The 13482-nt window shown below is 50.2% G+C and overlaps 1 protein-coding gene across 1 annotated transcript in view; it reads left to right on the forward strand.

Moving 5' to 3' along the window:
• Positions 1 to 167: 167 nt before the first annotated feature.
• The window catches only part of pde1cb (phosphodiesterase 1C, calmodulin-dependent b), a 63548-nt gene continuing 50233 nt past the window's right edge, over positions 168 to 13482 (forward strand). Inside the window, exon 1 of the mRNA XM_035427978.1 lies at positions 168 to 1937. Within this exon, the coding sequence (XP_035283869.1) occupies positions 1700 to 1937 (238 nt within the window). The 5' untranslated portion in view covers positions 168 to 1699. The remainder of the gene's footprint in view (positions 1938 to 13482) is intronic.

The following is a 13482-nucleotide window of genomic DNA, read 5'->3' on the forward strand; positions in this document are numbered from 1 at the left end:
GGTTGGCACCTGGCTGCAATTAAACTCGTTAAGATCGTCCCCAACACAACAAACAGAATTAACGGAGCATTTTTCCATGAGTCTGCAGAACACCACATGCAGTTCCCCCCCCGTTTCTCAGGCAAATTGCACGGACTGTCCCAGACCTCTCTCTGGCCTGAGGGTTGGGAAGCCAGCTGCGTTTAGCCATGACACCCCCCTGAAATCGTGTGACCTTAACAAAACACGCTGCTAATTACAGCAATAAAACTGCCATGCTGCTGGGCTGACGCAGCCCCATGTGTGTTTGCTGTGCCTTGGGCATCATTTTCTCGTAAAAGTGTCTGAGATTTAGTAGCGTGTCTTGTAATTTTGTTTTAAAAAGCATTAATATTCGGTCACAGAACCTGTGAAATATCAAACGACTAAACTGAAATTATTCCATGAAACGCAATAACTGCGGTAATGGAACGCATTACGCTTGTTTGGAATCAGCGCTGGCTCTTCCTGACCTGTTCAGAGAAGGACTACCAGACGGTCAGTAGCGTTGGACAATAACGCGTTACTATAATATTACTTTTTTTATTCAAATTTCAGTAGTAATATTACAGTTACCTATCGCAAAAACAGGTCGTTACCACGTTATTTCAGTAGTGCTGTCAGTAATTTCCCAAACCATCATAATCCGTCCGCCAAATAATACAAAACATCTTACGCAGCCAGAATGAACAACGAGCCCCGGCCAATGCCTGTTTATAAAACAGCCGAAAAAGACCAAACTGTCAACTGAACTTCTAATACTCAGGAACTAGCCCAACTTTTTGCTCAAAATCAAAATATCTGCGCTTTTAAAAGAGCGTTTTCCTTGATTTTCAGGGAAACAAAACCTAAAAAAAAGTTGTGTTCCCAGTCACAGAAGTCAATGGGAAAAGACACCATTTGTTTGGTGAACGCAAACCGTTTGCTGGAACACAACTGATTGCACTTGCTATCAGCTGGGCGTCCAAAGGCTTTAACGGCATTTGGTCTCTTAAACACGAACGCGTGAAAACCAGAAAAAACCGCTACCAGTAAACCAACAGTTGTTCAAAAAGTGAAAGGCTGATTCAAAGACCGCAAAGTGTTTGACGACGGTGGTACGTTTTATTTTATATTTTGATATTTTATATATTTTATTTATAAGTGTGTTCCGTAAAATACTTGAGCCTGAAATTAAGGGGGGGGGGGGTGTTTCTTAATAAGCCCAAACCAATTCCGAGGACTAGCCTAATTGTAGCAGCTTGTTTGCGTCAGGCAGTCTGCCTGCGGGAGTTGCGGCCGCGTGGTGGAAAAGTAAGCTCGAACTTTCAGTGACGACATCCGCCGTGGACAAAGAGATGCGCTTTCGCAAACTGGCTGTGTTCGTTTCCTCAGAAGGACGCCGCTTCGCAAAATTCTTACCACGCTGGATAAGAGCGGCAGAACAAGGATCATGAAGTAGACGTTGCCACGTTACTCGAAACAGGCGAATACTTACTGAAGTCTAAGTTTAATTGTTGAGCGGCTTTACGTGTAGCCTATGTGAGGGGATAATTTCTCAAAAACACGTAACAGAAGAAACAGCCAAAATGAAAATTTACGAACGCTCTGACGGATTTCTTTTCAGAAGTTGAAGTTGGGTAGGGTAACACCGAAGCTATTTGAAATTACCCGAATTGACTCTCGAGCCCAAACGCAGCAGATGGGGTCAGTGACATCCGCGTTGACGAAGACGAGGAACACCGTCAAAGTGAGCTCAGAGCCTCAACACGAACCCGACCGGAGTAATTCGGCTCCGGGTTCGGCGCCGGGGAAAAGACGAAGTATCCGCTCCAACGTGTTCTCCAGCCAACGGAGCAGACAGAACACGCGACAGTCTCTGTCCGAGGTTCTGAACGGCCAGGACGGTGGCGGAGTGGGGCGCGCGTTGAAGGCTGTCAGTAAGTAATGTTTTACTTTTCAAAACAGCGTGTGCGGAATCACCGAGTCTCTGACACCTTTATAAAGTGATTATGGATGAAAAAATGTTGGAATTTTATATTGCAACTTTTGTCACATGAGCAAAATATCAAAGCCTATTTGTTTACCTCTGTGCTGTGAGTGGAGTGGCTGAGTGTGGGTAGAAGGACGCAGTTGAGCTTTGTAAGATGGAAGGCGAACGATGCCGGGGAACCCCCCGGCTGGGGACTGCTCGCGGGAAAACACAGCGCTCTCATTACGAGCCCCTCCCCGAGGGACGCGCAGACCTTCAGCCGCGTGCATATTGCAGCCACGCTGATGATTTATTCCAGGCTACTTATGACCGAGCGCAAAATCGTTGCTCTGTGTACGCCTCCTCCTTGATTTGAATTAGAAGCATCTTCTGATATTGTTTTTTAAAGAACTTGAAAAAAATGTCCTCTTGGCATGCACCAGTGACATGAATAATTCATTCTGGGGCGTCAGTGTTGTATAATGACCTGGTAACCTAAAGGTCACAGATTCGATGGGTAGGACACTGCCGTTGTTCTCTTGAGCAAGGTACTTAACGTGTATTGCTTCAGTATATATCCATCTGTATAAAGGGATGCAATGTAAAAGTTGTGTAAGTCGCTCTGGATACATTACATAAATTACATTACATAAATGCCTGTAATGTAATGAAATGTAACATGGCTGCTATTAGCTGGGCTTTTATATGTCAAACCGGGTTCCAGTGTCATCCAGGCTGACTGTCAGTTGCAACTGAGTGCTCTGATTGTTCTAGGTGCATGCATGATGCATTTTACGATTTGTCTCTACATGGTTTCTTCTTTTCCAATTATACCAGAGAATAAAATGTGTGTGTGAGAGAGAGAGATTAATTGTGAATTGCTTTGGCAATATTGTTTGTATGAATGCCAATAAAGCATTGTTGAATTGAATTGAAAGAGGGAGCGAGAATGAGGGATAGAGAGGCGTTTCTCTTGGAAGGTGTGTGTGTGCATGCATTGTCATTGCAGGTTACATTAAAGTAACAACTTTGGACCGTAATTATAATGCAACCTTCATGAAAATTTTATATTGTAGAACAGCAAAGAAATTAAATCAGCGGCTGATGTCTTATTTCTGCCTAAACACAGAACAGGTGATTTCTCATTTCTGTGGAGGAACAGAACATTTCCCTATTTCTGATTTGCTCTTGCTGTCTTCTCTAATTAAATGAATATATGAGCAATACCCCAGCTGCAGGACATGAGTCATCTATTTTACACACTATATACATTTAAAAAAAGTAAAATAAATTGGACATTTTCTTTTGACAGAAGAGATGTACTTTTTCATTCAGGCTGAGAGCAGATGGTTTGAGAGAAAGAAAGAGGAAGCTGGTTAGATGTGGTGAGATATGGTTAGAAGTGGTGAGATGTGGTTGAGATATGGTAAAATATGGCTGAGATGTGGTGAGGTGTGGTTGAGATGTGGTGAGATGTGGTTGAGATATGGTAAAATATGGCTGAGATGTGGTTGAGATGTGGCGAGATGTGGTGTAGTCTGTGGACTGTTTCCACATCTGTGGAAGCAGTCCTTTGAAGATGGGATCTGTAATGGACCAACGTGTATAGGAGGGAAGCCCACCCACCACTGTCATCTCACTGCAGGTCATTCCTGTGATGTGTGTGTGTGTGTGTTTACAGTATATGGAGTTTGCATGTTCTCCCCGTGTCCATGTGGGTTACCTCCGGGTACTGGGGGCTGTAGCTGTGCTGTGCTCAGTGCTGGGGGCTGTAGCTGTACTCAGTGTTGGGGGCTGTAGCTGTGCTGTGCTCAGTGCTGGGGGCTGTGCTGTACTCAATGCTGGGGGCTGTAGCTGTACTCAGTGCTGGGGGCTGTAGCTGTGCTCAGTGCTGGGGGCTGTGCTGTACTCAGTGCTAGGGGCTGTAGCTGTGCTCAGTGCTGGGGGCTGTAGCTGTGCTGTACTCAGTGCTAGGGGCTGTAGCTGTGCTCAGTGCTGGGGGCTGTGGCTGTGCTGGGGGCTGTAGCTGTGCTGTGCTCAGTGCTGGGGGCTGTAGCTGTGCTGTGCTCAGTGCTGGGGGCTGTAGCTGTGCTTAGTGTTGGGGGCTGTAGCTGTGCTGTGCTCAGTGTTGGGGGCTGTGGCTGTGCTCAGTGCTGGGGGCTGTGCTGTACTCAGTGCTGGGGGCTGTAGCTGTGCTGTACTCAGTGCTGGGGTCTGTAGCTGTGCTGTGCTCAGTGTTGGGGGCTGTAGCTATGCTCAGTGCTGGGGGCTGTGCTGTACTCAGTGCTGGGGGCTGTAGCTGTGCTCAGTGCTGGTGGCTGCAGCTGTGGCTGTGCTCAGTGCTGGGGGCTGTAGCTGTGCTCAGTGTTGGGGGCTGTGGCTGTGCTCAGTGCTGGGGGCTGTAGCTGTGCTGGGTTCAGTGCTGGGGGCTGTAGCTGTGCTCAGTGCTGGGGCCTGTAGCTGTGCTGTGCTCAATGTTGGGGGCGGTGCTGTGCTCAGTGCTGGTGGCTGGAGCTGTGCTGTGCTCAGTGCTGGGAGCTGTAGCTGTGCTCAGTGCTGGGGGCTGTGCTGTGCTCAGTGCTGGGGGCTGTAGCTGTGCTCAGTGCTGGGGGCTGTGCTGTGCTCAGTGCTGGGGGGTGTAGCTGTGCTCAGTGCTGGGGGCTGTAGCTGTGCTGTGCTGGGGGTTGTAGCTGTGCTCAGTGCTGGGGGCTGTAGCTGTGCTGTGCTCAGTGTTGGGGGCTGTGCTCAGTGCTGGTGGCTGGAGCTGTGGTGTGCTCAGTGCTGGGGGCTGTAACTGTGCTGTGCTCAGTGCTGGGGGCTGTAGCTGTGCTCAGTGTTGGGGGCTGTGGCTGTGCTCAGTGTTGGGGGCTGTGGCTGTGCTCAGTGTTGGGGGCTGTAGCTGTGCTCAGTGCTGAGGGCTGTAGCTGTGCTAAGTGCTGGGGGCTGTAGCTGTGCTGTGCTCAGTGCTAGGGACTGTAGCTGTGCTCAGTGCTAGGGGCTGTAGCTGTGCTCAGTGCTGGGGGCTGTGGCTGTGCTCAGTGTTGGGGGCTGTAGCTGTGCTGTGCTCAGTGCTAGGGGCTGTATCTGTGCTCAGTGCTAGGGGCTGTAGCTGTGCTCAGTGTTGGGGGCTGTGGCTGTGCTCAGTGTTGGGGGCTGTAGCTGTGCTGTGCTCAGTGCTAGGGGCTGTAGCTGTGCTCAGTGCTGGGGGCTGTCCCTGTGCTCAGTGCTAGGGGCTGTGGCTGTGCTCAGTGTTGGGGGCTGTAGCTGTACTCAGTGCTGGGGGCTGTAGCTGTGCTGTGCTCACTGCTGGGGGCTGTGGCTGTGCTCAGTGTTGGGGGCTGTGGCTGTGCTCAGTGCTGGGGGCTGTGGCTGTGCTCAGTGTTGGGGGCTGTAGCTGTGCTGTGCTCACTGCTGGGGGCTGTGGCTGTACTCAGTGCGGGGGGTTGTAGCTGTGCTCAGTGCTGGGGGCTGTGCTGTACTCAGTGCTGGGGGCTGTAGCTGTGCTCAGTGTTGGGGGCTGTGGCTGTGCTCAGTGCTAGGGGCTGTAGCTGTGCTCAGTGTTGGGGGCTGTAGCTGTGCTCAGTGCTGGGGGCTGTGCTGTGCTCAGTGCTAGGGGCTGTAGCTGTGCTCAGTGTTGGGGGCTGTAGCTATGCTCAGTGCTGGGGGCTGTGCTGTACTCAGTGCTGGGGGCTGTAGCTGTGCTCAGTGCTGGTGGCTGCAGCTGTGGCTGTGCTCAGTGCTGGGGGCTGTAGCTGTGCTCAGTGTTGGGGGCTGTGGCTGTGCTCAGTGCTGGGGGCTGTAGCTGTGCTGGGTTCAGTGCTGGGGGCTGTAGCTGTGCTCAGTGCTGGGGCCTGTAGCTGTGCTGTGCTCAATGTTGGGGGCGGTGCTGTGCTCAGTGCTGGTGGCTGGAGCTGTGCTGTGCTCAGTGCTGGGGGCTGTAGCTGTGCTCAGTGCTGGGGGCTGTGCTGTGCTCAGTGCTGGGGGCTGTAGCTGTGCTCAGTGCTGGGGGCTGTGCTGTGCTCAGTGCTGGGGGGTGTAGCTGTGCTCAGTGCTGGGGGCTGTAGCTGTGCTGTGCTGGGGGTTGTAGCTGTGCTCAGTGCTGGGGGCTGTAGCTGTGCTGTGCTCAGTGTTGGGGGCTGTGCTCAGTGCTGGTGGCTGGAGCTGTGGTGTGCTCAGTGCTGGGGGCTGTAACTGTGCTGTGCTCAGTGCTGGGGGCTGTAGCTGTGCTCAGTGTTGGGGGCTGTGGCTGTGCTCAGTGTTGGGGGCTGTGGCTGTGCTCAGTGTTGGGGGCTGTAGCTGTGCTCAGTGCTGAGGGCTGTAGCTGTGCTAAGTGCTGGGGGCTGTAGCTGTGCTGTGCTCAGTGCTAGGGACTGTAGCTGTGCTCAGTGCTAGGGGCTGTAGCTGTGCTCAGTGCTGGGGGCTGTGGCTGTGCTCAGTGTTGGGGGCTGTAGCTGTGCTGTGCTCAGTGCTAGGGGCTGTATCTGTGCTCAGTGCTAGGGGCTGTAGCTGTGCTCAGTGTTGGGGGCTGTGGCTGTGCTCAGTGTTGGGGGCTGTAGCTGTGCTGTGCTCAGTGCTAGGGGCTGTAGCTGTGCTCAGTGCTGGGGGCTGTCCCTGTGCTCAGTGCTAGGGACTGTGGCTGTGCTCAGTGTTGGGGGCTGTGGCTGTACTCAGTGCTGGGGGCTGTAGCTGTGCTGTGCTCACTGCTGGGGGCTGTGGCTGTGCTCAGTGTTGGGGGCTGTGGCTGTGCTCAGTGCTGGGGGCTGTGGCTGTGCTCAGTGTTGGGGGCTGTAGCTGTGCTGTGCTCACTGCTGGGGGCTGTGGCTGTACTCAGTGCGGGGGGTTGTAGCTGTGCTCAGTGCTGGGGGCTGTGCTGTACTCAGTGCTGGGGGCTGTAGCTGTGCTCAGTGTTGGGGGCTGTGGCTGTGCTCAGTGCTAGGGGCTGTAGCTGTGCTCAGTGTTGGGGGCTGTAGCTGTGCTCAGTGCTGGGGGCTGTAGCGGTGCTCAGTGTTGGGGGTTGTAGCTGTGCTCAGTGTTGGGGGCTGTGCTCAGTGCTGGTGGCTGGAGCTGTGCTGTACTCAGTGCTGGGGGCTGTAGCTGTGCTCAGTGTTGGGGGCTGTGGCTGTGCTCAGTGCTAGGGGCTGTAGCTATGCTGAGGGCTGGGGGCTCTAGCTGTGCTGGGTGAGAGCCTGGGTTCAGTGCTGGGTTGTAGCTGTGCTGGGTTAGAGGCTGGGTTCAGTGCTGGGTGGTAGCTGTGCTGGGTTAGAGCCTGGGTTCAGTGCTGGGTTGTAGCTGTGCTGGGTGAGAGCCTGGGTTCAGTGCTGGGTTGTAGCTGTGCTGGGTTAGAGGCTGGGTTCAGTGCTGGGTTGTAGCTGTGCTGGGTTAGAGGCTGGTGCCATATCCACCTCTCCCCTGCCTCTCCCGTTCCGTGCGCTCTGAAAGGAAGAGGGCTGTCCCTCGATGGCATCATAAATATCACCTGGAAGAGATGAGCCCCCCCCCCCCCCTCCCCACGGCCCGCTGTCGCCATGGACACACCGTCCGGAGAGGGAGAGCAGTGTTGCTTACCTGTGGAGCTTCCCCTCTATGTTCCCCATGGAGAGAGAGAGAGAGCTGTGTGCACACACCTGTACACACAAATACACCTGTACACACAAACACACCTGTACATACACACACACACACACCTGTACATACAAACCCACATGTACATACACACGCAAACACACACACACACACACCTGTACACACACACATGTACATACACACACACGCACCGGTACACACAAACACACCCAGCAGACACACATGCCTGTGCAATCAAACACACATGTACACACACACACACACCCAGCAGACACACACGCAATCAAACACACATGTACATCCACACACACTCGCACACCTGTACACACACCCAGAGGCACACACACCTGTGCACAAAGTGAAAGGAGCGTGAGAGAGAGATTTTATTTCTTAAAACCCCTTTTATTAGGACTTTGTCCAAACACAGAAATAACAGTACTTCAAAAAAAGTAAATGATAAAACAACAACAACAAAAACAAAACAAACCCAAACAACTGCAGACGGAGAGAGAGAGACAAAGAGAGCGAGCGAGAGAGAGAGAGAGAGAGAGAGAGGTTCTAATTGAAACACACCTGGCTGTGCTGTGTTCTCAGCAGTGAGTGAGTTACCCTGCAAGCGCAGCTGCTTCTCTGCTGTAACAGTGACCCCTCTCACAGTGACAGGCATAATTACTGAGTGAGCAGAGATCAGGGCTAATTACACAGCATCCTGCTGCATGTGGGCCTGAGAGAGCGTGAGTGTCCCTCTGCAGTCACACACACGCACACACACACACACACGCATGCATGCACACGCTCACACACACTCGCGCACACACACACATGCACACGCATGCACGCACACTCGCACACAGACTCACACACACACATGCATGCAGGCACACTCACACACGCATGCAGGCACACTGACACAAACACACATGCACATACATGCACGCACACTCACACATACATGCATGCACGCACACTCGCACGCACAAGCTCGCACACACACACATGCACACGCATGCACGCACGCTCACATGCACGCATGCACACACATGCCCACGCGCACACTCACACACACTCACACACATGCACGTGCACGCACGCACACTTACACACTCACACACACACACATGCCCACGTGCACACTTGCACGCACGCACACTCACACAATCACACACACACACATATGCCCTCACACACACTTGCACACGCACGCACACTCACACACTCGCGTGCACGCACATGCCCACATGCACACTCACGCACGCACTCACATGCATGCACGTGCGCACACAGTCACACACACAAATGCATGCACTCACACACGAACGCACATGCACGCTCATACACACACATGCACACTCTTAGTCTAACATGCGTACACGTACACACACCCACTATTGAATTTCAGTTCTAATGCACTGACAGAAATTTCAGAGCACAGTGAGTGGTTATGACAGGAGGATTCTATTGTGATGTCACAGGCATTGTCCCTTATGACAAACCCTGACTTTGGAACTCTGCCCCCTCAGCATTCCGCTCTTTTTATCTTTGATGTGTTCAGTTAAGAACGGTTCCATTTGTGCCCCCATTGTTCGGTGGGCTTGTATAATCACATGCCGAGTAAATAAAGACGCAGTCCAAATGCAGTGGAACGGGTTTCCTGGCTCGTAACACTCCCACTGAATGCCCTGCTGTTCCTGCCTGTCTCAGCTCCTCTGTCTGCAGCATCTCCACATTAATCAGACCACAAACCCTGTGGTGTGATGCTATGGTTCCATACAGAAATGTGTATGTGTGTGTGAGCGTGTGTGTGTGAGCGTGTGTGTGTGTGTGTGTGTGTGTGAGAGTGTGCGGTGTGTGTGTGTGTGCGTGTGTGTGAGCGTGTGTGAGAGAGTGTGTGTGTGCATGTGTGGGTGAGCGTGTGTGTGTGAGCGTGTGTGTGTGAGCGTGTGTGTGTGAGTGTGCGGTGTGTGTGTGTGTGCATGTGTGCGTGAGCGTGTGTGTGTGAGCATGTGTGAGCGTGTTTGAGAGAGAGTGTGTGTGCAGTGTTTGTGCGTGTGTGTGTGTGTGAGCGTGTGTGTGTGTGTGTGTGTGTGTGAGCGTGTGAGAGTGTGTGTGTGGTGTGTGTGTGTGTGTGTGTGTGTGTGTGTGCAGTGTTTGTGCGTGTGTGGTGTGTGTGTGTGTGTGTTGTGTGTGTGTGTGTGCGATGTGAGTGTGAGTGCGTGTCTGTGTGTGGAGTTTGATCACATATATTAAGTCAGCAGGCAAGTGGCATGTACATGTTGATGATATGTTATTAGCCTGTCAAAGAGCTGAGGAAGAAAGTGCGAAAAAAGTCATTTTATCGTCAGGCGCTGGAGTGGGTTTCTGTGTGTTTTATAGTCAGGCGCTGGAGTGGGTTTCTGTGTGTTTTATAGTCAGGCGCTGGAGTGGGTTTCTGTGTGTTTTATAGTGCTGGAGTGGGTTTCTGTGTGTTTTATAGTCTCTCGCTCGAGTGGGCTTCTGTGTGTTTTATAGTGCTGGAGTGGGTTTCTGTGTGTTTTATAGCGCTGGAGTGGGTTTCTGTGTGCTTTATAGCGCTGGAGTGGGTTTCTGTGTGCTTTATAGCGCTGGAGTGGGTTTCTGTGTGCTTTATAGCGCTGGAGTGGGTATCTGTGTGCTTTATAGCGCTGGAGTGGGTTTCTGTGTGTTTTATAGCGCTGGAGTGGGTTTCTGTGTGTTTTATAGCGCTGGAGTGGGTTTCTGTGTGTTTTATAGCGCTGGAGTGGGTTTCTGTGTGTTTTATAGCGCTCAAGTGGGTTTCTGTGTGTTTTATAGCGCTGGAGTGGGTTTCTGTGTGCTTTATAGCGCTGGAGTGGGTTTCTGTGTGCTTTATAGCGCTGGAGTGGGTTTCTGTGTGTTTTATAGCGCTGGAGTGGGTTTCTGTGTGTTTTATAGCGCTGGAGTGGGTTTCTGTGTGTTTTATAGCGCTGGAGTGGGTTTCTGTGTGCTTTATAGTCCCTCGCTCGAGTGGGTTTCTCTGTGTTTTATAGCGCTGGAGTGGGTTTCTGTGTGCTTTATAGTCCCTCGCTCGAGTGGGTTTCTCTGTGTTTTATAGCGCTGGAGTGGGTTTCTGTGTGCTTTATAGCGCTGGAGTGGGTTTCTGTGTGTTTTATAGCGCTGGAGTGGGTTTCTGTGTGCTTTATAGTCCCGCGCTCGAGTGGGTTTCTGTGTGTTTTATAGTCAGGCGCTCGAGTGGGTTTCTCTGTGTTTTATAGCGCTCGAGTGGGTTTCTGTGTGTTTTATAGTCAGGCGCCCGAGTGGGTTTCTGTGTGTTTTATAGTCAGGCGCTCGAGTGGGTTTCTGTGTGTTTTATAGCGCTGGAGTGGGTTTCTGTGTGTTTTATAGTCAGGCGCTCGAGTGGGTTTCTGTGTGTTTTATAGTCCCGCGCTCGAGTGGGTTTCTCTGTGTTTTATAGCGCTGGAGTGGGTTTCTGTGTATTTTATAGCGCTGGAGTGGGTTTCTGTGTGTTTTATCGTCAGGCGCTCGAGTGGGCTTCTGTGTGTTTTATAGTCCCGCGCTCGAGTGGGTTTCTGTGTGTTTTATAGCGCTGGAGTTGGGTTCTGTGTGTTTTATAGCGCTGGAGTTGGTTTCTCTGTGTTTTATAGCGCTGGAGTGGGTTTCTCTGTGTTTTATAGCGCTGGATTGGGTTTCTCTGTGTTTTATAGCGCTGGAGTGGGTTTCTGTGTGCTTTATAGCGCTGGAGTGGGTTTCTCTGTGTTTTATAGCGCTGGAGTGGGTTTCTGTGTGCTTTATAGCGCTGGAGTGGGTTTCTGTGTGCTTTATAGCGCTGGAGTGGGTTTCTGTGTGTTTTATAGTCCCGCGCTGGAGTGGGTTTCTGTGTGTTTTATAGTCAGGCGCTGGAGTGCGTTTCTGTGTGTTTTATAGTCCCTCGCTCGAGTGGGTTTCTCTGTGTTTTATAGCGCTGGAGTTGGTTTCTCTGTGTTTTATAGCGCTGGAGTGGGTTTCTGTGTGCTTTATAGCGCTGGAGTGGGTTTCTCTGTGTTTTATAGCGCTGGAGTGGGTTTCTGTGTGCTTTATAGCGCTGGAGTGGGTTTCTGTGTGCTTTATAGCGCTGGAGTGGGTTTCTGTGTGTTTTATAGTCCCGCGCTGGAGTGGGTTTCTGTGTGTTTTATAGTCAGGCGCTGGAGTGCGTTTCTGTGTGTTTTATAGCGCTGGAGTGGGTTTCTGTGTGTTTTATAGTCAGGCGCTCGAGTGGGTTTCTGTGTGGATACAGGGCCTGTGGTACTGAGAGCAGTCTGTGGGTAAGAAATCATATTGCCATGAGAAATATGTCAGTAAAAACACAGCATTCCCTTGGTTTTGCTTGCGATTTAGTCCCCTGATGTGTCTGTAAAGTGTCTTAACACTTGCCTTCAGGGTGAGGAACATCTTTTGAGTTTCTTAGGGGCTTGGAGCTTCCTCTTAATGAATAGTGTAGCAACTGTGAAAACAGAATTTTAAATAAACACACTGAAATTGAATATTCATCACGTATGCAATATTTTGTAAATATCTGTAACCTTTTGAAACTACATGCGTATTCTATTATAATGTGTTGTGCGTGGTGTTGTGTAATTTTACCCAAAGTACTTCTAAACGAATCTTATCAAATTCTCACTGGTCTGCGTGAACAGTTGAGCTTTCTCTGATAATGTGCTTCCAGGGCAAAGTTCACTCCACTCAAATACAGGGTCCTGCTGAAAACCAGTGTTGTAAAACACCAGCACCACTGTACTGTTGTGATCTATGTCTCTGTGTGCTCATGGTTGCTATTATTTTTCAGTTTTGTGGAGATGTTGTTGGGATGATACCCTTTTTTTGTCCAAAAGATCATTACTAATTAATAAACAAAACAAATGGATTTTTTTTTTCTTCTAATCTTGTCACATCATGTCTCACATTGCAAACATGCGCACACATTACCTTTAATGTTCCTCTAATGAGTACTAAGACAGGGAATATCTAAAACCCCTGGCTGCTTTGGAGTCTTAATTACATCCCACTGTCGCTATGGTAACAGCATGGAGGAACACGCTGTTCTATAGAGGATGATCCATAGCTACACGAGCAGGAAGAGACATTAATGAGCCTGTTTTTATGTTTGTTTGCAAATCATCTAATCCTTGTTATCTTAATTAATGCATTAACCTTAATTTATGTCTCTAAGTGTCTGACGGAAAGAGTGTTGATCTGTTGGGGAGGCACGCGCACGATCGATCAGACGGTGGCACCACCGCAATATAACTGAAGTGCAAAGACGTTTTTTTACAGTGCTGAAAAATCCCTCACAAAAATACTAAATATATACAGTGATGACCAGTAGAAAAACAAAGAAATATTAAATAGTATGTGCAAGGAGAATGAATGTGAGTATTCTTTAGGTTCGCTGGCAAATGTTTCTGAGCTCAAATACCATTCTGGCAAAACTGCAGCTTCTTTCCACTCCCAAGCCCCACCCACCTACCCCTGGGGTAATGTGCACACTTCACTTTTAACAAAACTCCATTCACACACTTGATAATGATGGATAAAATGACTTCATTTTTAAATGTTCTGAGAAATTCACTGTATCCCCAATCAGGAATAGCTGAGTCTAGATTTTAATCCATTAGAAAATTCTTCTGCAAAATGTTCAGAGGTGGAAAGTCCAGGGGTCAGAATGTAAGAGTCCTGCCGTGTGTTTCTTTCACCTGTGTACTCAGCCAGCTGATTTCACTAATTCATTCTACGTCCTGGCTGAAGAATGGTCCTTTTTATCAGGGGAAATGAAACTCTTATGTGTGCTGCACTGTTAAGCTGACGATAAAACTGCGATGCCACAGGATTTATAACCCCGACCGATGTACATGCAGGTCTGAAGAAAAACTTGTTTTCATTGCAAGAAAATTCCAAGTTAC

Source organism: Anguilla anguilla, chromosome 8 (assembly GCF_013347855.1).
Source record: "Anguilla anguilla isolate fAngAng1 chromosome 8, fAngAng1.pri, whole genome shotgun sequence".
Classification (NCBI taxonomy): domain Eukaryota; kingdom Metazoa; phylum Chordata; class Actinopteri; order Anguilliformes; family Anguillidae; genus Anguilla; species Anguilla anguilla.